General features: G+C 48.1%; 1 protein-coding gene across 2 annotated transcripts in view; it reads left to right on the forward strand.

The window, feature by feature from the left end:
- Positions 1-22,086, forward strand: part of NUDCD3 (NudC domain containing 3) — a 204,566-nt gene extending 182,480 nt beyond the window's left edge. For both annotated transcript variants that reach the window (XM_069214287.1, XM_069214286.1), the window contains one exon: positions 21,299-22,086. In XM_069214287.1, the coding sequence (XP_069070388.1) occupies positions 21,299-21,409 (111 nt within the window). In that variant the 3' untranslated portion in view covers positions 21,410-22,086. The remainder of the gene's footprint in view (positions 1-21,298) is intronic.
- The last annotated feature ends 2,072 nt before the right edge of the window (positions 22,087-24,158 follow it).

Genomic DNA, 24,158 nt, shown 5'->3' on the forward strand with positions numbered 1-24,158 from the left:
CCAGAAGGTCTGAATGTTGCTTTGATAAATTCTGTGCTTTTGGTGGTATGTTTGGAGGGATTTGTAGAAATTCTATGCAATAACCATGTTGGATAATTGCTAAGACCCAAGTGTCTGTAGTTATTTCCTCCCATGCTTGGTAATACTGACCTATTCTTCCCCCCACTGGTGTTGTGTGGAGGGGATGAGTGACATGTGAGTCACTGTTTGGTTGTAGGGGTTTTGGGGCTTTGAAATTTTCCCCTATTCCTAGGGAATTGTCCTCTGTATTGGCCCCGAAAGCCTCCCCTTTGGTACTGTCCCTGGTAGCTGGACGGTGTTGCCTGTGAGGTGCTGGCTTGTGTGGCCTGACCCCGAAACCCCCCTCTAAAGGTTGTTTTGCGGAAGGTGCTGTAAGTGCCTCTGCTCTGCGGGGAGTAGAGTGCGCCCATGGCTTTAGCAGTGTCAGTGTCCTTTTTGAGTTTCTCAATTGCCGTGTCCACTTCTGGTCCGAACAGTTGTTTCTCATTGAATGGCATATTGAGCACTGCCTGCTGTATCTCTGGTTTAAAACCAGACGTTCGTAGCCATGCGTGCCTTCTTATAGTCACAGATGTGTTAATTGTTCTTGCAGCTGTGTCCGCTGCATCCATAGAGGAGCGTATCTGATTATTAGATATGTCCTTCCTCAACCACCTGTTTCGCCCTTTTTTGTAGCTCTTTGGGTAGATGCTCAATGAGGTGTTGCATCTCGTCCCAATGGGCTCTGTCATAGCGCGCAAGTAGTGCTTGAGAGTTAGCGATGCGCCACTGGTTTGCAGCTTGTACTGGGACTCTCTTTCCGGCTGCATCAAACTTGCGGCTCTCTTTATCTGGGGGTGGTGCATCCCCAGATGTGTGGGAGTTGGCTCTCTTGCGAGCTGCTCCTACTACGACGGAATCTGGTGGCAGCTGTGAGGTGATGAAAACAGGGTCTGTGGGAGGTGCTTTATATTTCTTTTCCACTCTTGGTGTTATTGCTCTACTCTTGACCGGCTCCTTGAAGATTTCCTTTGCGTGCCGAAGCATTCCTGGGAGCATAGGCAGGCTTTGGTAGGAGCTATGGGTGGAGGAGAGGGTGTTGAATAAGAAGTCATCCTCGACTGGTTCCGAGTGTAGGGACACGTTGTGGAACTCTGCTGCTCTAGCCACCACTTGTGAATATGCTGTGCTATCTTCCGGTGGTGAGGGCTTTGTAGGATACGCCTCTGGACTGTTGTCTGACACTGGGGCGTCGTATAAGTCCCAAGCGTCTTGGTCCTGGTCACCTTGGCTCATGGTGGTGTGAGCCGGGGAATGTGATGGAGTTTGTGCCGGTGAAACGTTAGTTACAGGTGGAGGAGAGGGTGGCGGAGTTACCTTTTTCACCATTTTTGTTTGTGGTGCTTGGTCTGACTGAAACTCCAGTCTCCTTTTTCTCCTAATAGGGGGAAGGGTGCTTATTTTCCCTGTTCCTTCCTGTATAAAAATACGTTTCTGAGTGTGGTCCACTTCGGTGGATTGCAACTCTTCCTCAAATCTATGCTTTCGCATTTGAGAGGACAGTGATTGCTCCTCTGAATAGGAACCGGTAGTTGGGTCGGTTGCGGGTCGTTTTGGCACCGAAACCCTGTCTGTACTCTTTTTCGGCTCCGAGGTGACCTTCTTCTTTTTCGGAGTCGAACCCTCTCGGCGTCGATCTTCCTCGGTGCCGCTGTCTCTGCGTCGAGCAGTTTCGGCTCCGCTATCTCGGCGTCGATCTTTTTCAGCAGCACTTTCTCGGTCCCGAGAAGGCTGCGTGCCGGTGTCTCGACCGGAGTCGGACGATCTCGGCACTATTTCGGCCTTTTTCGGTGCCGACGGTCGGTCACCGAATTTATGGGTCGAGCCATGGCCTGGTGGCAGTGGCGTCCCCTGGGCCTTGTCACTTTTCTTGTGTGTTGGCTTCGACGTCTTACTCACAGTTTTTTGGTCGTCGAATTCCTCGGAGTCCGATTCATGGATCGAGAAGGTTTCTTCTTCCTCTTGTTCCTCGAACTCTCCGTGAGCTGTCGGCGTGGACGCCATCTGCAGTCTTCTGGCTCGACGGTCACGGAGTGTTTTTCGGGACCGGAACGCACGACAGGCCTCGCAAGTCTCTTCACTGTGCTCAGGCGACAGGCACAGGTTACAGACCAAATGTTGGTCTGTATACGGGTATTTGTTGTGGCATTTAGGACAGAAACGGCACGGGGTCCGTTCCATCAGCGTTGTTTTACACGCGGTCGGGCCGACCAGGCCCCGACGGGGGATCGAAAACTACCCCGAAGGGTACCGGAGCTCTTCACTCTTCGATTCGGTGTCGATTGTATTTAAGCCGATCCCGAACGCAACAATACCGACGTAATTTTTCCGATATTTAGCTAACTTTCCGTTCCGAAACCCGGAGCGAAAGGAACACGTCCGAACCCGATGGCGGAAAGAAAACATGGCCAGATGGCGGGCTATGCACAACATGTGAATCTTCAGCGACTGATGCCACGAACAGATGTACACTGGGTAAGTGACATTTTCATTTTTTCCTGCTACTTTAAACATGTTGCTTACTGGATAGTTCACTTACTTATGCCAACTAGCCCTAGTGTATAGGCCATCAATCAGGACTCTCGAGAAATGTCTGTCCTGGGGTTTTCTTTCAGTATGACTCCAGAGGTAATCCTTTTTCTTGGACACAACCCAGAAGCCTCGGCGCCAATTGTTTCTTGGCCTTCCTCTTTTTCTTTTCCCATGAGTGTTCCAAGTCAGGGCTTGCCTGGTGATGTTTGATGTGGGCTTATGTAGGGTTTCCACATGGATGTTTGAGAGTTCTTGGTTTGCTTAAATTATGACAACAGGCTCTGTGCTAAGGTTGGTTTGGATGATTGACAGTATATGGGTGATTGTTTGTGTGTGGTGCCAAGCGCGGAAGCCGTATGCTGATGATTGTTGTGAGCAGTTATCCCTCTAAGAAATAATTTTTAGGAGTGGGCACAAAAAGAGCGAAACATCTTCTGTGTGGACCAGTTTCCTGCTGGGGTCTCTTCCGTCTTATGTATGAGAGGTGCATGTTCGGGTAAAAAAAAAAAATACACAAAATTGCTTAATGTGAAATTTTTAATAACAAGACATTCGGGATTCACGCGAATTTCGCCGCCGTAAGGAATTGCGTTATTTACCCTCAAACAAACCAGGCAAGTGATGGCTCGCAGTTTCGTGTATACTCTGGTAGCGGTTTCAGTACAGTGGACTAAACTTTAATGGCATGTGCCCTATTCTTTGTGTTTTATCAATGGGGCCAGTGCTTTAAATGGCCCGGTACTGAGTACCGGCACTTTTTTATTTTGAGAGGGAGAGTACCTGCACGTCTCAAGAAAAACCTAATGCTTTTCATTGGAGAGTACCGGCACTTCTCAAAAACAAGCAGGTAGTCTGAAACAGAATACCTGCACTTCTATTTTTCAATTTCAAGCACTGAATAGGGCCAAAGTCGGCAGCGTGCAGGTATTCTATTTGAAAACAGGCAGGAGAAGAATGCATCTGAGCGGCAGGCGTCAACCTACTGCCTCCCTCAGAAGAGTGCTGCTAGAGGGTTTTTTGAAAAAACTTGTTGACCGCCTTCTCTGGCTAGTTTGGTTGCATCTGCGGGAATCGCAAGAAAGGCACGGCTGTTCGATAGGACACACTGCGCCATAAAATCAGACAAAATAAAATGCAGCTGATGCTGGCGAATATGCATTTATTTATGCGGAACACACGAAGTCAGACCAATTCTGGTCTGTGGAGATGCGTACATGTCCCTCTAGATAAGTGGCGACAGTGTTCAGCTTCCACGATTTTCTATCGGGAGAACTTTGTTATCCGACCCTCTCGGCAGAAGCGCTAAATATACTTTGTGCTCCGAATGGCATTTCCTTTTTCTAACTATGGTGCACTGGCGGGCAAGGAGAAGGCTCCGTACAATGCTGGCGAGAATAGACACCCCCTGCGTGAAAACACTGCATGCCCTACAGTGCCCCCGGTCACTGAGTAGGGCGCCACAAGAGTTTTTTGGAATTAGTCCAAGTTTGTTTGGGACTGTTCTTGGTGAGCGTTACAGGTGCAGGGCTTGTAGAGGGGGGAAGTTTCAATACCTTATAAGACCGTTCACCTTGAAAGGCCGATAGGGTTGGGGCGGTGGTCCGCTGGCTAGGCCTTTAAGAAGTTGGTAGGACTGAGGAAGGATCACTGACATTTTAGATGAGTATTTTCGAAAGGCCATTAGATGCGGGCAGGGTCATCAGTTGCCTGCCGTGATTGGCTCCGTAGACCGACCTGTCGGGGGAAAAAATTTAGACCTCCTAACAATCAGGCTCAGCTCTGCTGGGTCGTTGTGTTGCATCTGCTCCTCCTAGGATACACGCAAGGGCATGCAGGGCACAGTCTTGGATACTCAGTCTGGTGAGCGTCCTGGCGGCTGGGGAGGTTTTGTGAGCTCGGTGGCTGCTAATGAGCTAGCGTTGGCCGCTGTGTCCTTACACAGCTAATTGCTTTCTATTTTCCTCAGTAAAAGCAAGCAGCCAAGCCTCCCTTGGGACACGGCACCGCGGGTGACGGAGTGGAGGTTTTGCAGTTTTTGTTTTTATTCCGTTCGACCTCTCTGCTACCGTGTGTTGCTGTACGTAGAACATTCACACTACGGTGCCAAGGCATCTGTTTTGACGCGCAACACCGGTTCCAGGACTGAACCGCACATGCCCCACTACCAATGCACCCTACTTCAACCATGAACCTGAAGCATCTCAGGAAGGATTTCGTGCCTGGGACACGCATATAGTACTGCCTTTGTATGATATGAAGCCTTTCCCTGGAGCTGTAGAACCGAGTCCTAGATTCCTTCTAACGCGCCTCAGCGTGGACACGCAAATTTACCTTGTGTTCTAGCAATCGGACCAACGCATGCTTTTACAAATGCAGCACAGTCCTGACCTGCACCCTGCTCTTTCGGTACTGTAGAACGACGCACGCATAGCTCCGTCAATACATCTGTCCCAATACATCTGTCACATCGGGTAGTAAGTAAATCCAATTGTTCAAGCAAAGCAAATGACGCAGTGACACCCTAATGCAGAAATGGCACCACCACCACTCCACTCCCAACCTCTTCAGATTCAGACCTTTTCCTTTTCAAAGTGTAACAGTGACCAGTAGATCAAAAATGTACGAACGTTTGTTTTATTTGGTATATTTTTTTCGAGTTCACTCACAAAATGAAATAATTTGGGGTACACGAGTTGTTGCAAAGGGTTTCTGTTTTCTAACATGCAGCCAAAAACAAAGCTAAGCCATGACTCTTGGTTACCCAGATGTAAGCCGTGAATAGCCTTTGTTTTTCCATGAACATGAAAATGACGTTGTCTACGGGCATGGCTTGCTGGTGCAAGGTGGCGGAGGTGCTTTAACACAGCTCTGCGCTCATAACCCCAACTATCTATCCTACATTTATCTTTACAAATATCAGCCATCCACCCTCTAGCTGTTTTTCGCAATGCCTGCCACCCTTTGGGCTCTCTGGGGCCACCGTACATCACGAGGCTGCGACGCACTGATTTGCTGCAGCAGGATGCCCGTGGCCTATTGGTAGTGCCGTGGCCTTAGATGTGACCTGAACCTGACAAACGCGGCAGTGCGGGCGCGCCTCTGGTGTCCTGCCAGGTTGGGGCCAACGTGGGAGACGGCCGTCGAGAGAGAACACCCGCTGGACACCACCGCAGCACGACCCGAACGTAGGAAAGCGCCAGCCGACGTGGTGCATGGAGGACTGGGCCCGTAAACCGAGCCGAGGCCTTGCTGCTCGCCTACGGCGTCTCTCACTCTTTTTCCCGCAGTGAGCACCGAAGCGCCAGAGTAACCAGGAATCGGGCCCTGCTTAGGTATAGCGCGCTGCATAACAGAGATCGACGGCACGGGAAATGCGCCTTATACCTCCCAAACCTCCACTCCTCCTCCTGCCCAAAATGCCGATGAGCCCGCCAGTCGGGAATCGAGCCTCGGGAGGCAGACATAAATCGCTAATAGTGCAAATCCTAGACCCGTATGACGACCTTATGCAGTTCATGGATATCTCCATCCCCATTGACACATGTGAGTGACAATAACTTAATATAACCTCGCAAGTCAATCTTGTGCGTGGTGTTGCTCCAGTGCATAGATTGCAATCCGCCAACTGACCACAATTAACTAACAAAGCTTCAACTTATAAGTCCTTGTTTTGGAAGCCTAACTTCATGTTCCAGCCATCTTGGGAGAACCGGGTACGCACCTGCTGGGCACAGCACAGGAGGGGTGTGGTGCATTCAGTCAAACAGAACAGACTAGACTTGCGGGCTGATCGTGCTGCGTTGCCGGAAACAATCACTGACGACGACAAGCGGGCCTGTCTTCTGGGTGCCTGAATTGGTCCCTTACACGCCGCACGGACCAAAGCTAATGGCCCAGGTCTAAACATGGGCCACATACGCTCCAAAGCACCCAGGATGCCGCCGCGGCCGTCCCACACCACTGGCTCCGCTACACTTGTCAATACAACACAATCATTAACTCCAGCTGACAACCTTGGCATGGTACTGGCAGCAATAGAACATTTTCGTACGTCATTGGAATCCAAAATCGACTAAGTAGCAACTGACCTAATGCTACTACATGCGAACCACTGCAAATTGGCAGATCGAGTCCAATCAACAGATGTGTCACTTCAAGACCTTCAGCCTAAAACGGACCGACTGCTTACAGATCTGAAGATCTGTATGCAACACATTCAGACCCTGGAGGCGCGAGGTGAAGACTCCGAGGGCCGCGCCATGCGTAATAATATCCGCATACAATGATTACCGAAGGAGCGGAGGGTAGGGACAAAGTGACTTACGCTGAGACATGGCTTCGAAGACACTGTCACTGTTGTTCACCGTCGTAAGGGCGCCTCACGTCCCGGCATGGAGCCCTGCACCTGGTGCTAACCCCTGACCTCTTATACTTTGCCTGCTGCATTATCGAAACCAAGACACGATAATGTGAGACTCAAAAGTCAACAGAAGTCACAGTGGATAATGCACACGTCATGTTTTTCCCAGACTACACCATATAGGTGCAAAGACAATGGAGTTCATTCCTTGCAGTCAAGTGCCGACTGCGAGATCTGGAGTTGGAATACTCTGTTATTTCCTGTGAGACTTCGGGTGGTTTCGGATGGGAAGATGTTCTTCTTTGACTCACTGCAAGACGTTTGTTACTCGCTTGAAACTATGGGTCTAAAGGTGGCGCTAACTGGGCAAGAGGTGGAACTGGCCCGGGGCATGGGAAGAGGGCTGCGCCCCATGAACCACCGTCATCTACCAGCTCAAAGCGGTGCCCTACCTGGAGCAGAGGCTCATCAAAAGGTGACAAGCCCTGCAGGTAGCCACTCAGCTGCGGGGTGCCACACCAGACTCGGCTCCAGAATCCATGTTGGGAAACAACTCCAGTGATGAGAGCTCATCCACGACATGGCCCAGCATGACAGAACACAGAACTGCTCAGACGTGACACCTCAAACATCAGCTGAAATCCTACAACTGATGAAATGGGAAGGAACAGTTCGTGCCGCGGAGCACCGAGTGTACACTACTACCTAGCCCACAATAACTGTCTTCCTCTCCTGCAGGATAAATCTTAACTGGTGCACTCAGTATATCCTCGCAACACATGCTTCAACTGCAGTTGCTCCCTCCTAGATACCGGGAGCAAATCTTTTGTAGGCTCTACCCAGCCGAGATCACTGATACAAGACTCTGATATCCACACTGTATAGAGGTTAAATATCCTCCAGCACCGGGGTTACCAGTACATGGACCTTTTTCTCACACCTTTATTAATTATAAATTCCTGGCATGAGATGGCCAAAAGTTTGGGCAAACACGTTGCAGCTTTGCTTTATTGGTACTGTATATGTTACATGTTACTTACGTTTTTGTTCTACTGATTTATTGTGTTATTTCGATCCTACATCTCCTATGTGTATAGGCAAGACACAGACACTCACCTCAAGCCGTCGTTATGTCCCACACTAACATAACGACCTGGAATTTGCAGGTCATGCATACCCCCACACGGCGATACGTGGTATACTTCTACCTTAAACGCATGTAGTGCATGTTGCCATAATAAAGGAATCTCACTTAAAGGGTCATGAAGCATTAAGACTGCAGGGCAGATGGCGTGGACAGGTGTACGCCACCCACTACTCCTCCTATGCTCCAGGGGTGCTAAAATGGGTCTGCCCTGGGACCCCCTTTGGTTTGGGAGAAACGGACATTGACCCTGAAGGCCGGTATGTGTTTGTCAAGGGCCGCTTAAACAGCTGTCATATTTTGCTAGGGAACATCTACGCTCCCAATACAGACCAACCCTCCTACTTACAAACCATCTCAAGGACGCTGTCCAAATGAGGTGGAATCCTGTGGCTATTAGGTGGCGACTTGAATAGCGTCCTCAGTGTAGACTTAGACCGCTCATTTCCCCCTCCCACGCACAGTGGCCCCTTCCAACGCATCAGCGCTGCAAGATTGGCTCAATCACTGGCCCTTAATAGATGTCTGGCGACACCGACACCCTTCTGACAAAATATACTCATTTTACTCCTCATCCGACAAACTTCATGTTAAGATTGATCGCTTGGTGTGCACCTTTAACCTAATTGATCATGTCACGAACACAGACTGCAGGGGTCGCACCCATTCCGATCACAGCCCTCAGTATTTACAACCTACCTAGGACACAGACCCACCCCCTATTCGTTGACTGCAGACAATAGCTTTGGAAGAGCCTCCCCCCCCCCCCCCCCCAGTTCCATGCATCACTAGACACGGCTATCAACAAGTATTTTGAACACAACGCAGGCACTGCGTCGTTGATGGTGGTTGAATGGGACGTGCTACAGGCCACACTTCGGGGCCTCTGCCTAGGAACAAGCTGTGGCATGCGCTGCCGAATAGAGAAGGAATTGGCACAGGTAGAGTGTAATCTACTGGCATTAGAAACCCAAATGGCACAAGACCCCTACGTGGCCAAGGCCCTCACTGAAGCAAGGCAGGCAAATGCAGCCTTGCTGGAACGCTTCCGTTGCCATAATTACGAAGTAACCGCCACAACGCATGCATTCGCTGACAAGGCAGACTCACTCCTAGCATGGCTGATAAAACAGAAACAGCCCCGCCAACCCATCACCTCACTGAGATCATCGGAAAATGACATAATATACACCCAACAAGACATACTCACGGAATTAACTCGCCACTACAGAGCGTTATACAGCTCAAAGGTGACTGCCCCAGACAAGCGAGACTGATTCCTCTTCCTCTTCCCGCTACGTCTACACCAGATTACGGCAGAACAGCAGGAGGAACCGGACGATCAGATAACCTCGTCTGAAATACAAGGAGCAATCAGAGCATTGGCCACGGACAGGGCACCAGGGCTGAACAGCTTGGCCACCGAATTTTGTAAAGCATACGGGATGCTGTTGGCCCCCCCCTTCAAAAAATGTACGAAGACACCAAGAAATCTCTCTGGCTCCCAGCATCCCTCTGCAAGGCCTTACTCATTTCCCTTCCTATGCCCGATAGAGAGCCCACTGCACCAGGGTCATACTGACCACTAGCTTTATTAAATACAGATTATAAAAATACTAGCCAAAATACTAGCAGACTGCTTAGCCTTACTTGTGCCTATTTTAATACATCCTGACCAAAACGGCATTGTTCCTGCCAGGAACACTTCCCTTAACCTACACCGCTTTTTTCGGATCCTCGTCTATGCCCCATGCAGCTGGCCTCGAGCCGGCTGCATGGTACTTGTTCTCGGGAACGCCTTCGATTCACAGGAATGGGCTTTCTTGTGTCATATCCTCCCACGCTACAGTATAGGACCCAAATTTATCCAACTAGTTTGCCTGTTAAACTAGCACCCCCTAACTAGGGGGAGGACGGGAAGTCTCATAACGGAACCAATCCAGATCCACAGGAAAACTAGACAGGGATGCCTGCTCTTGCCCCTCCTGTTTTCCTTAGCCATTGAGCCTCTTGTGCTTACCATGCATGCCCAGGCTGCAGACTGGGGAATACCGATGGGGGACGGGACACACAATCTCGCTTTATCCAGATTATCTACCTCTATAAATCAGATATCCACGCCATCGCTCAAAGGATTGCAGAATCTTTACAGCACTTGGCCCACTTCTCCGGCCTAAAAGGTAATTTGGCAGAATCATATTTATTCCCCTCTACACCTACAACACCTAACCCACATCTTAAGATAGATAAAACCCCAGTGACCTGGCAGCTGACAGTCTTCCGCTATCTAGGTATTAGACTATATCACTCCGATTCGGATCTACTTTATGGGAATATCACCAGAACGGTCACATCCCTAAAGTCCCAAATGTCCTTCTGGGCTGCGCTTCCACTATCAGTTGCAGTACGCACTGCACTCAAATGGTGATACTGCCTGTCTGCTTTATTATTTCTCAAATTTACCATTGTATATAACACCTGCATTCTTTAGGACTGTGGACAATTCGAGGTTTCATATGGAATAAAACCAGATGTAGGGTGGCGTTAGCAAAACTCTATCCACCATCTGACCAAGGGGGCCTTGTAGTGCCAGACTACAAGCATTATTATCTAGCATCCCAGCTTCAGTAGGTTGCTTGATTGCTCGCGGGCCTGCAGCTTGCAGATACCGCTGCACTGGAACCTGGGTGGATGCATACCACAATGCTCCACCTATTCCATCTATGCTCAACCCGCCACTGCCCCATCTCAAATTATTACTTGTGGGGCACTACTGTTTACGCTGCTGCCTCTACCTTACTCGAACCATCATGCCATATGCACCAGCAATGCCACCACAAGGGACATCTGGAGGACGAGAAATGACTACCGCAACTGAGCTACACACATGGCACATGGGGGAGTTCCACACACTAGTTGTCCTTTATAAAGATGGAACCTTGTTACCCTACGAAACCCTGATGGCTGAAACAGGGATACCACCCTGCACTTTCTTGTTTATTACTCCCTTGTCAGCACACTGAGAAACAGGTGGGGTGATAAAACAACAGAACCTCCAATGCATCAGACTAGGCAATATTCACACGATGGGCACAGATCGCCACATCACAGGCTGGTTAACAAACAAATTGTGGCACCACACAGCAACATCACTAGTGCCTCTACGCCAAAAATGGGAGACCTACCTGATGCAGCTGTGCACAGACAGCGAATGGGCCATGCTGCTGGCGAGCCCGACATATGTGCCCGGCTATGCTAGGTTCAGGCTTATTCAGTATTATACAATACATAAAGCGTATCTGACCTCTGCTAAAATCAATTGTTCCTTTCACAGACTAGATGCAGTGTGCCCTCACTGTAGGTGCATAGATGCCAATCTTCTTCACATGCTATGGGCCTGCCACACTTTCCCGCTTTACTGGCACAAAATAACTGAACACTTGTCCCCTTGCATGGAGAGACCAGTGCTATACACTTGAGAAACTGCCTCCTGGGCCTGAATGGCAGAAATAAAAAACATAAAGCCACTACACGATTTCTAGACCCAGGCTTCTTGGTGGCCAAATGCATCATTACCCGCCGAAAGAGATCCCCTGAACCCCCGACAGTTGAGGCCTGGCACTGCTCCATCATTGCTTGGGCAAAGGCTGAAGGTGTGGCACTACAGAGGGAGTGCAATTTGGGACTTCGCAAATGCCACATCTCCGAAAGCTGGGACACCATTTTAACAGAACTCCAAATTTTCATACAGAACGAGGAGACCGCACGTAGAGAGGAGGCACATACCGAGATGATTGCAGAAGGAACCACACACACCAGTTGACTAATTAGTAATGACCATTTCTTGAGGTGACAGACCATTTATCTTATTGTTGATAGCATTGAGTGGACGGCTGAAAACTAACTGAAATGTTGCCGTTGAACTCTAATCTCTTTCCTAAGATACCCTCTCCCTCCCCAGTTGTATTACAGTAATTGGCCACAAATGATAATGGTTAACAAGATTGCATGATCATCAAGTTGTCTCAAACATAATGTTGCTAAGTAAACAGGAATGTAATAATAAGACAAAACTACCGTATTTCACTGAAAGAGACAGTGAAGGTAAACTCACACACTATATGTACTTTATTAATATGAAGACAACTTTAGCTCTATACCCACCAATGCCTGAAAGTTATATGTATTGTGAATGTGTTGGAATGCTCTGTAACTTATCAGCATCAAATCTTCAATTAAAAGATCAATCAAAAAGGAAATGAAAATTAGTTTGTCTAAAACTCGAAGCCCATTTTTTTATGCTCAGCCACAAATAGGGCTATGCCTGAAACTCCTCAAGTTAGGCTCACTAATGGCTGCTTTGATGATCCTTTTCAGTGGCAGTCTCAATTGCACCTGTCTGCTCGTGGAATGGGATAGACAAAATTGAGGATATCTACATAGACCTTGTCAATAGTGACTTATGCAGCACAGTGAAAGCTGCTATAATCCTCTTCAAGCCAAACTGTGTCAGGCTAATGGTCGGCTTCATGAATTTGAGTGAGCAGACTTCGGACCAGTTGGTCTTGCAATTGTGAAACTTCATTCCGAAGTTTCTGTTAGATTTTTCTTCTACCCAAAAAAATAATTACATGAAACTGGTGCTCTTAAAACGCATTACAAAGGTATTTCTGGTTCACAAGAAAAGAAAAATTCAAAATGGTATCTTGTGTGAGGAATCTAACTGCTGCACAACAGAGCGTGGACAATCCACCAGCATATGAAGAGCGAACATTCCCACATCTCCATTCTGCACTAACACAACAACTAGATGCGTTCCTGATGGCCAGCCTCATATCCCCGAGGAATCACAGCACTAATAGCTCTAACAGTTATGGGGAAAAAAGAAATCCTACCATTAATTATTTAAACACTATTGCACAATACTAATGGTTGCTTACTTCAGTCATACCATTCATCATTGATGAATAATTAAAATAGTATTGATAAAATTTAAATAATTCTGAAATATTGATCAGTTATGGCTAAAGTAACCGACGTATGCCACCATTAATACACCAGGGGCAGGGAAGCTGCTACTGCTTCCATTAGAGCATACTTTGTGCGCCCGCCTAGTCTTTGCTTCATGTTTGCAAAACATAATGTGTATTCTAACACTTACACAGAAGCCTTCTTTGAAAGATCAGTGGTTCATCTTATTTTCGCACAGCATTTTTTTGTTGTTATTTTAGACTTTCCATTCAGATTGCTATATCATGGTAAGGGAAATATTCTGAAGATACACAATCTGCAGCTGGAACACAAGACATTGGAAGAACATGTTGCCTACCTTTTCTAACATTTGTTATGATTGATACCATGTGAATACGACTCGTTTTTTATAATCCTTCAACCTATAGTTTCAATCTCTGGAATGCTAAGGCGCTCTAAAATGTCAGGAAAGTAACCTTTCTGCCCTCGTCTCACCTGCATTTTTAAACATCTTTGGGGTTAAGGAAATTGCTGCACAGATCTTCGTGAGCCCCGCAATTTTCAGGGGAAATTAAGAACTGAGATAGCTCTGGGAGTAATGCACTTGCAGGAGAGATCTGTGTTTTGTCTACACACAGTTTTGACATAAAGTAGTATAGAGGATTGTGTCTGCTGCAAAACATGACGTGTAACATGTAGATCACAGACTTTAATTGTATGTACATGACTGAATGAGTTTTTACTTTTGTCACACAGATCCTTTTCTTACTTGCAGTTCATAAGTTATAATCCTAATATAGCACAGTGAGCTATGAACAGACATCAGGAAGCTTGTTGCAAACTACAAGGCAAAGGTTTAGAACCTTATTGTTTTTTCTCAATCTTTCATTATTCTAAGGTTCATTAAAGGGTTCTCAGTGTGGAAATAAAGTTTTATTGTTATAGCCAACCCCAACCACTTCATTATGTATCTGATAGAGACTTCTAGTTGTAGATTCCTTACCTTAGAGTTTTCCTCCAGGTGTCAGACTGGATCTGGAGATTTTTTCTTCGAGCAATACCCTTGCGCATTAGTAGGTGGTGTTGGTCAACTCTGTGGGCGTCGTTGGCGTCGTAGTTGCCGTGATGATGTCAGAAGTAGTACATAGACACCGCCTCAGCGCAGTGACGGCAGTTTTTTCTTGCCACGCCATGCAACGATCCAGAGAGAGCTACCCTTGGTCACTTTTTGACCGACTTCGACTCTTTTTGTCAACTTTTTGTAAGTTTTTAATGCGTCTAGGGATGTCCCCAAAAACTGGCTTCAAATGGTGCGAGGACTGTCACCACATGATGTCAGTGACGGATCCATATCGGGTCTGTTTGTGGTGCCTGGAGCACGACCACGACCCAAAGTTGTGCTCTAAGTGCCTGGCCATGCACCAGAAGGCCTTGAGGGAGCAGTCCCTCAAGCTTAAGGTGGCCGGCTCTCAACTCCGCGTACGTTCCGATGTTGCTTGAGGGGAAGGTGTTGATACCTGTCACGGAGCCACCACCACTTGTCTTCTTTGAAGTCTTCGGGTCAAGGTAAGAAGAAGAAATCAAAGCGATCCGTCACCCTTCGACTTTGCCGAGTCGCTCGGCTGGTGCGACCCTGGAAGAGCATCGAGGCCTCTGTCTTCGGAGACTGCTACTGGGTCAGTTCCGCACCTCCCCAAGTTTCCAGGAGCCGGGTGACTCCTGCCCAATTAAAGGAGTTTTATGAGGCCATGCGCCTCATTTTTGGGCAGCCCGATACAGCTCCTTCGGGCCCAAGGTGTTCGGTCGGGGGCCTCCGGATTCTGCGCCGGCGGCTATGGCTCCGGCCACCAAAGTCCTCTCCAGATCCACTCTTGAGTCTGTACCAATGCCGGTCGTAATATTGAGACCTTCCCCGTCGCCGGTGCGATGGTCGACGCTCCCAGCATCAGTGGTGCCCTCCATCAATGTCAACCTGATCCCCGACAACTCAAAGTTGGACCGGCATCAGCCGACGCTGCCTCCTTCGATGGGGCCTATTCACCCCAGGTTGAATTCTGACTCTTATTCTTATGGGTTTGAATTTGGGGAAGGATTGGAGGGGTCCTTGGACCCTTATGAATACCAGTATGACCCTAACTTGGACTGGGCACAGGAGTTGGGCGAGGCCAGTGGTCTGGGTACCTCTACAGATGCTGGCATGCTGTCTTCTATAGTGGCTACGGCGGAGGGAGCAACTTATTCCATGGTGGTCAGTAGAGCGGCGGAGGTCCTCAGCCTTGAGCTGCCTACTGTTCAGGTCAAGTCTAATCTCCTGACGGAGGTGCTTCAACCAGGGGCTTCCACATCTGAGCCTCTTCTTCCATTCAATGAAGCCCCCATCAATGTCCTTTGGGGTACTTGGTCCAGACTCAACACAGGGGCTCCTGTGAGCAGGACTATCTCACACCATCGGCCAGCCCCGAATGACCCCAAATTCCTGTCCCAACACCCCACACCTGAGAGCCTTGTCATCCAGGCATCCTCATCCTCGGGCACATTCCCTTCCACACCTCTGGATAGGGAATCAAAAAGGCTGGAACAATTTGGGAAGAAGATGTTTTCTTCCTCCAGTCTCGTGCTGTGGTCAGTGAACACTGCATGCCTTTTGGGCCGCTATACCCACTCTCTGTGGGATTAGGTCATGCAAGTGATGCCGCAGATACCAGAGCAGGCCCGTGCTGTCATCTCCCAAGCTGTCACCGATCGGAGAGACGCAGCAAAGTTTGCTATCAGATGTGGGCTGGACACGACCGACTCTCTAGGTAGATCGTTTGCGGCGACAGTGGCCTTGAGGTGCCACGCCTGGTTACGTACATTTGTTTTCTGAGGGGATATCCAACAAACTCTTATGGACATGCCCTTTGATGGCTCCCATCTCTTTGGAGACAAGGCAGACTCCACTTTGGAGAGGTTCTTGGACTTCCAGGCTACGCTCGGTCCCTCGGCCTTTCAACTGCCCCTCGTCCCCAACAGTCCGCCTTTCGCCCCTTTCCTGGCCACGGAAGGGGCTCCCTGTTGCATCCCTTTCCCAGCCACTGTGCTACACATGCTGTTCAACCACTGCATGGCCAGGGACGTGGAATCCCAGGTGGTCGTGGGATAGGGAACCAGAGGTCTGTCCAGTCCACCCGTGCCCCTGCTGCAGCCTCCTAACCCTCCTAGTCCGACCCCTCACTCCGCTCCAGTTGGCAGCAGGATTCGCCATAGCCCGCCCCACTGGGAATCCATCACTACGGATAGGTGGCTTTTGCAGATCGTTCGAAGGTGCTACTCCCTACCCTTCAAATCTGCCCCACCAGCCATGCCTCCATCAGTCAGCCGTATACTGGAAGATCATTTGGCACTTCTCTGCCAGGAAGTTGCGGCTCTCTTGGCCAAGGGAGACATAGAGAGGGTCCCTGCTCCAGAAGTAGGTCTTGGTTGTTATTCCCGCTACTTTCTGGTGCCCAGAAAAGACAATGGCTTCTCCTATCCTAGACCTTCGGGACCTCAATCGCTTTCTCAAGAAGGAGAAATTGAAAATGCTCACCTTGGCTCAGGTCCTGTCTGCCTTGGACCCAGAAGACTGGATGGTAGCGTAGGACTTGCAGGACGCTTATTTCCATATTCCCATCCTGCTTGCCCACAGACATTACCTACGACTCGTGGGAGGTAACGAGCACTTTCAATTTACCGTGCTCCCCTTCGGCCATACCAGTACCCCTCGGGTGTTCACGAAAGTGATGGCGGGGGTTGCAGCTCATCTACGCAGGTTGGGGGTTTCAGTCTTACCATACCTCTACAACTGGCTGTTGAAGGCAGACTTGCCCCAGAAGCCACCTTCAGACTACGGCCAACCTCCTGCACATGCTGGAGTTCTCTATAAACGTGCCGAAGTCACACCTGACTCCCTCTCACTTTCATCAGAGCTGTTCTGGACACGGTGCAGTTTTGGGCCTGTCCTCCCAAAAAGCGAGTCCAGGATATTCAGGCTATGATTCCAATCTTTCAGCCTCTATCTTGGATTTCAGTGAGTCTGACTGTGAGGCTACTGGGCCTCATGGCCTCCTGCATCCTGCTAGTGACACATGCCAGATGGCATATGCGGGCTGTGCAGTGGGACTTGAAGTTCCAGTGGGCGCAGCATCAGGGAAATCTTTCTGACATGGTCCAGATCTCAGAGGGGACTGCGAAAGACCTGCAGTGGTTGCTTTAGAATCCGCATTGGGTCAACAGCAGATTTTTCTCCCTTGCCCAACCAGATCTATCCATAGTCACGGACGCGTCACTTCTAGGATGGGGTGACCACATGGGTCTCCGGCGGAGTCTGGGCTCCATATCAATCTTCTGGAACTCCAGGGCAATCAGGCTTGCGTTGAAAGCATTTCTTCCCTCTATCAAAGGGAAAGTAGTGCAAGTGTTCACAGGCAACACTACCACCATGTGATACTGCAACAAACAGGGCGGACTAGGGTCCTGGACCCTTTGTCAGGAGGCACGATGCCTCTGGACATGGCTGATACATCAGGACATTACCCTGGTGGTTCAACATCTCTGAACGCCAGAGCAGATGAACTCAGCCATCGATGCATAGCCGATCACCAATGGCGTCTCCATCCGGAGGTGGCGCAAGGTCTGTTTCAGCAGTGGGGAGAGCCTTCGTTAGATCTGTTCGCCTCTGCAGAGAACACGCAATGTCAGCTGTTTTGTGCTTTGGAGTTTCCAAGGCAGCAATCGCTCGGAGACACTTTTCGTCTCAAGTGGAGCTCCGGCCTCCTTTACGTCTTTCCACCTATACCACTTCTGCCCAGAGTTCTCAAGAAGATCAGGAACGACCGGGCCCAAGTCATCTTGGTGGCTCCGGACTGGGCACAGAGAGTATGGTATCCAGATCTATTGAGCATGGCCACCGATCCATCACTCAGACTGCCCCTTCAGGAAGATTTTCTATTGCAGCAGTAAGGAACGGATCTCCACCCTAACCTGTCCAGTCTCCGCCTTCATGCGTGGAGATTGAGCGGTGGCAGTTGACTGCTTTTGACCTTCTACCCGAAGTCTGTGATGTTACCTTCGCAGGCAGGCGTCCCTCCACCAAAACGGTATACGCCTGCCATTGGCATAAATTTCTGGCATGGTGTACCAACAAATCTGTTGATCCCCTCTCTGCTCCTGTTTCTGAGGTTCTTTTGTTCATTCTCTCATTAGCCCAGCAGGGCTCTGCTTTGGGCACCCTTAAAGGTTATTTATCGGCTATTTCAGTCTTTCTTAAGTTGCCAGATCAGCCTTCCCCTTTAAGTCTCCTAATGTTAGTCGATTTCTTAAGGGTTTCACCTATTTGTTTCCTCCCACTCCGTTTATCATGCCTCAGTGGGACCTCAATCTTGTACTTACTTACTTAATGTGTACTCCCTTTGAGCCGATGCACAATTATCCTTTACGGCTCCTTACTTTTAAAAACTGTTTTTCTTGTTGCCCTCACTTCTGCTTGCAGAGTGAGTGAGCTTCAGGCTCTTTCTTCTAAGTCTCCATTTTTGTCTGTGCACCCTGACAAAGTGGTGTTACGCACTAAGGCGTCCTTCCTTACCAAAGTGGTTACACCTTTTCATGTAGGCCCGTTCATCACTTTGCCTACTTTTTATGTACCTCCACATCCTTCTCATGAGGAGGAGAGACTCCACCTCCTGGATCCAATAACGGTGTGGGCATTCTGTCTCAGTCATACTAAAGAATTCTGGGTGGACGATCAACTCTGTTCGATATGTGGGTGCAAAGAAAAGGAAGTCGATACAAAAACGTACCATCTCATGGGTACTTCTTTGCATCAAAATGTGCTATGCTTTGGCTAAGAAGCAACACCCTGAGGGCTTGGGCGCTCATTCCACCAGAGCAACTGCTGCTTCCACTGCATTAGCACTTGGAGTTCCTGTCCCGGATAGCTGCCAGCCAGCAAAGTGGGCATCCTTGCACACGTTTACTAAACATTACTGCTTGGACAGTCAGGTCAGTCGGGATGGCTAATTTGGTCGTTCGGTCATTCAGGACTTTCTAGTATGATCTTGGTTCGCAGTCCACTTCCGAGGATGGCATTGCTTGGGTATGTATTCTAAGGTAAGGAATATGCAACTAGAAGTCTCTATCAGATGTACAAGTTACTTACCTTCAGTAAAGATCTATCTGGTAGAAACATATTCCAGTTGCAGATTCCTTACAGACACAGTCATCCTCCCCGCTTCAAACTAATTTCTAGGGACAGAGCTTCCCCATTCAGGGCCTTAGCTCTGGTGCACCAATTTCAGTGTCCTTCGCTGCTTTTTGCTTTGGTGTGGAAAGTCATGAAAAGAAACTGACGTCACTACGCTGAGGCAGCCTCTATGTACTACTCCCAACGTCATCATGGCGACTACAATGCCAACGACGCCTGCGGAGTTGACCGACACACAAGGGTATTGCCCGAAGAAATCTCTGGAACCAGTCTGACGCCTGGACGGAAATTCTAAGGTAAGGAATCTGCGACTAGAATATGTCTCTACCAGATATATTGTTACCCAAGGTAAGTAACTTGTACTTTAAATCCTGATTTTGTGTGTCTCCCGACCAGGCACACTTAGCATATAATGTCTACCAGTATGGATGATATGTGACTCTCACATCTTGGAACCTTTGTCTTATGTAACATTCCTAAGATTGGTTGACACACTTGTATGATTAAGTATCTCTGTTAATATGTGTGTGATTGAAAGCATTCTAACACCCTACATTGAAACAAGTAGTACCATAAAATAAATTTAATAGAACAATTACTACGAGCTCTTTATATGGGTATTAGTGTAGTTACTCCTATAGAAAGATATATCTGACATTCTTATAGTGCATGCATATCTCCTTACACAAAGCGGTTGAGCAATGTCAAAACCCTACCTCCATATCACAGGTTCTTTTAAACATTTGTGAAGTGATAACCAGCTGAGTTCCTTTGTTTCACTACATTGCATTGGTACCAAAGTGTTAGGCTCCAGGTAGCCCACAGCAGGTATGAGGTGGCAACAAAAAAAGGGCTGGTGGCCCATTAAGTAAGGTTTTTGTGTTGGGTCCAGCTTGAAGTGAAAATTAGAAACCCCCATCTCCTGTGCAGGTTGCTGCTCAGAACGGAAAGCTAACAGCGTGCAGGCACAGCTGACTGCGTCCTGGTGTGTGGAAATTACACCTAGGCAAAGTCATTATTTTTCACTGAGGTCGACTCACTTTTCAGATCCAGCTTAAAAATAGCTGCCGGATCTTGAATCCAGCTGGATCCCATTCATTTCCTGGACTGCTCACACATCCATGATAACCATTGGATGAAGTGGACTGACCCTCTGCCCTATACTATGGCCCTCATTCTGACCTTGGCGGGCGGCGGAGGCCGCCCGCCAAAGTCCCGCCGTCAGGTTACCGTTCCGCGGTCGAAAGACCGCGGCGGTAATTCTGACTTTCCCGCTGGGCTGGCGGGCGGTCTCCTTCAGACCGCCAGCCAGCCCAGCGGGAAAGAGGCTTCCACGATGAAGCCGGCTCGGAATCGAGCCGGCGGAGTGGAAGCTGTGCGACGGGTGCAGTTGCACCCGTCGCGTATTTCACTGTCTGCGCAGCAGACAGTGAAATACATGTAGGGGCCCTCTTACGGGGGCCCCTGCAATGCCCATGCCAGTGGCATGGGCACTGCAGGGGCCCCCAGGGGCCCCGCGACCCCCCCTACCGCCATCCGGATCTCGGCGGTCCGACCGCCGGGATCTGGATGGCGGTAGGGGGGGTCAGAATCCCCGCGGCGGTGCAGCAAGCTGCGCCGCCGCGGAGGATTCAATGGGGCCGCGGTACACTGGCGGGACCCCGCCAGTGGTGCCGGTCCGACCGCGGCTTTACCGCCGCGGTCGGAATCCCCATTGGAGCACCGCCGGCTTGTCGGCGGTGCTCCCGCGGTCCTCCGCCCTGGCGGTCAATGACCGCCAGGGTCAGAATGAGGGCCTATATGTTGTGTTGGGGGAAAGCAATATGTCAATGATACTTAAACATACCATTCAAACGATTGTTAAAGAAGGTCCACCATATTGTTGTCCTTACCTAGCACACTGCTAAGACAGTTCAGCAAAGTAAAACTCCCTTTCTGTCCTTCTCTCATGTGTAATGTGTCCCTGACTTTCTTTATCCCTAATGCATATTTCATCTTGTTTTCATTATAGAAAGTACACAATATGTTGAAAAAAGGTTGGGATGCTGAAGGCTCTCCATTCCGTGGCCAGAGTTTTGACCCCTCAATGTTCAACATCTCCCCTGGGGCAGTTCAGTTTTAGCAGCAGGAGGTGAGACCCAGGGTAATGCTGCAGCGAGTGTGGAAGCCTGTCGTGGGCAGACAAGAAAAACCAACAACTGTTTACTGAAAACATTATCACACCATTCTCCATCAACTCATCAGGGAAGCTATCACCGACTCCAGCACAGTACTTATTGCAGTGTAAACTTCACAAATGTAGACTCAAAAACTGGATGCGGTTGCCTCTAGCAGACATTAGTATCAGTTGCAATTTTTTGTGGGATGTGAAAAAGTGCTGGCTTCTATGGCTTGTGATATCAGTGGCATTTTCTACCTTTTTCAGGTTGAAAGTTTTAATCGAACCTCACAAATGCATCAAATACCCCCCTTGCCCGCTACAGTTGTGTTGAATGGCAGTGCTGCCCGTATTTATGTGTAGCATGTAAAGTCCAGCTCATAAAGAGACGGCTTGTTGTGTGCTGCCAATAATAATTCAGTTTGTTACATGCTGGCAAGAAGATACTACGTGTCACTTGCTTCCCATAAGGATGAAGCCTGTTGACCGAAAAGGTGTCACATTTGGCGCCATTTATAGTTGCCTCTATTGTATTTTTCCTTGAGTTTTTTTTTTTTTTCTTTTACTCTTGGTTTAGTTTGATTTTCTTTTATGGTGTGGAGAGCTGAATGATTTTGTTAATAAATGTGATAACTGAGTAATGTGTGCCTTTTTGTGAAATACAGATATTGCTCTTATGTCCTGGTTCTTTCCCATTTTTAGATTGAGCGCACAAGGGCTTCGACCTGTTGTAAGTATTGTGGGCTTTTATCCACGCCCACCACTTTCATTTGTTCCTGGGCTTGCCTTTCAAAAATCGCTTGATGTCACTGGTAAATGCTTCATGTTTGTCCCGCCTTGAGGCTGTTTTTGTCACACCTTATATTGATTATTGCACAAATGCCAATATACTTCAGCTTGGTGAACTATTTTTTTTCTTTTGTCTCTCCCCTTCGTGCTGCATGGCGGCCATGGCGCTCACAGGCACAACATCATGAACTCGATCGGCGGTATTGGTGCGCTGGTCACATTGTTCACAGTTACCTAATCAGTAATTTCTTGTGGGTCTCCCTTAGAACACTTGAAATTGGTAAATGCTTAAGTAAAACAGAAATACCCTACACGAAAGCAGCTCTCCCGGTACAGCGGGAGAGCCGATACTACAATATTCACTGCACTCGGGAAACTCACCCCATATGCTTTGCAGGGCATTACTTTTACAAATCATTTTTGCTCATAACTCACCCACCGGTGGTCCTAGGACAATGGGATCACCACCAAAACGTTCAGCATGATGCACTCTTTCAGTCTAGGTCATCCCTGGATCCCCACACTAGGTTAGTGGGGACCCCAAAATAATAACCCCTCCCACCATTCATAATCTTTTTAAGCGCTGTCCGGGCTGGAACGTTTGTTTTACAGCTGGTAATAGCTTGTGGTTTGAGGGACTTGTTTGTAATATCATTGCTATAGGCCTGTTATCCCTGAAAATGTGTAATGCACTACTCCCTCAAGGGGCTAAATATATATATATATATATATATATCTACACTGCATTACTTTCAACCATTTTCTTCTTGTGTGGTTATGCGCTCTAGGGGCTAGCTATATAGTTAAATGACCACGTTTCTTACAAATGCCATTTTCATTGTGGTGTCCTCTATGTTCTGTTCTAAGCATTACAGTCCTATCAACATACTGAAATATTTGTGACACCGAAACTTGTCCCTTAATGCTTTGCAGGGCATTACTTTTGCAAAACATTTTTGCTCATAACTCAGCCTGTGGTGGTCCTAGGATAACAGGACCACCTTCAAAACATTAACCACAATGTGCTCTTTCTGTCTATATCATCTCTAGGTCCCCACACTAAGTTAGTGGGGACTCCAAAATAGTAACCCCTACCACTATTCCTTATCTATTTAAGCTCTCTCATAGCTAGAACCTTTGTTTTACAACTGGGAGAAGGTATATTTTATAGGCCGTATTTGTAATATTGCAATAGACCTGCTAGCCTTGAAAATGTGTAATGCAGTATGCCTTCTAGGGGCTACATATTTGGTTACACTACATTACTTTCTCCTATTCTTTTTTCATGTGATTATGCTGTCTAATGGCTGACTGTACGGTTACGTGACCATGTTTCTTCCAAATGCTTTTTTCATTGTGGTGTCCCCTAGGGGCTGTTCTGAGCATTGCAGTCAACATACTATAATATTCACCCGTCTGATATTGCTTTGCAGGGCATTACTTTTGCAAAACAGTTTTGTTCATAACTCAGCCTGTAGTGGCCCCGGACAATGGGACCACCTTCAAAACACTCTTTCTGTCTACATCATCTTTGAATCCCCACACTGTTAGTTGGGGCCCCAAAATAATAACCAGACCTATTGCATTACAAATGCTTGTTAACTTTGTTGTTACCTTATCACTTAATGGAAGGATAAGAGTTTGCTTCAGAAGTTGTGAAAAAGGAAGTTTGTGCTGGTACCGTGTACTCATAATTCCTACACAGCACACACATATTGCATGTGTTTGTGTTCCTTATTACTCGCAAAAAGCTGTGACTTGTAATCTCCTATTTTCATGCTCAGCAAAATGTCTGGTAGTGTCCTTTCCCAGTTCCTTTTTAATTCTATTTTTTTTTTTCGTTTTGTAATTTTTCCCAATTTCTTTTCTTCATCCATCAGTTTGGGCTGCTTATGCCACGATACTTGACGTTAAGACATGTGCG

The sequence above is a fragment of the Pleurodeles waltl genome, chromosome 11, assembly GCF_031143425.1.
Source record: "Pleurodeles waltl isolate 20211129_DDA chromosome 11, aPleWal1.hap1.20221129, whole genome shotgun sequence".
Lineage (NCBI taxonomy): Eukaryota > Metazoa > Chordata > Amphibia > Caudata > Salamandridae > Pleurodeles > Pleurodeles waltl.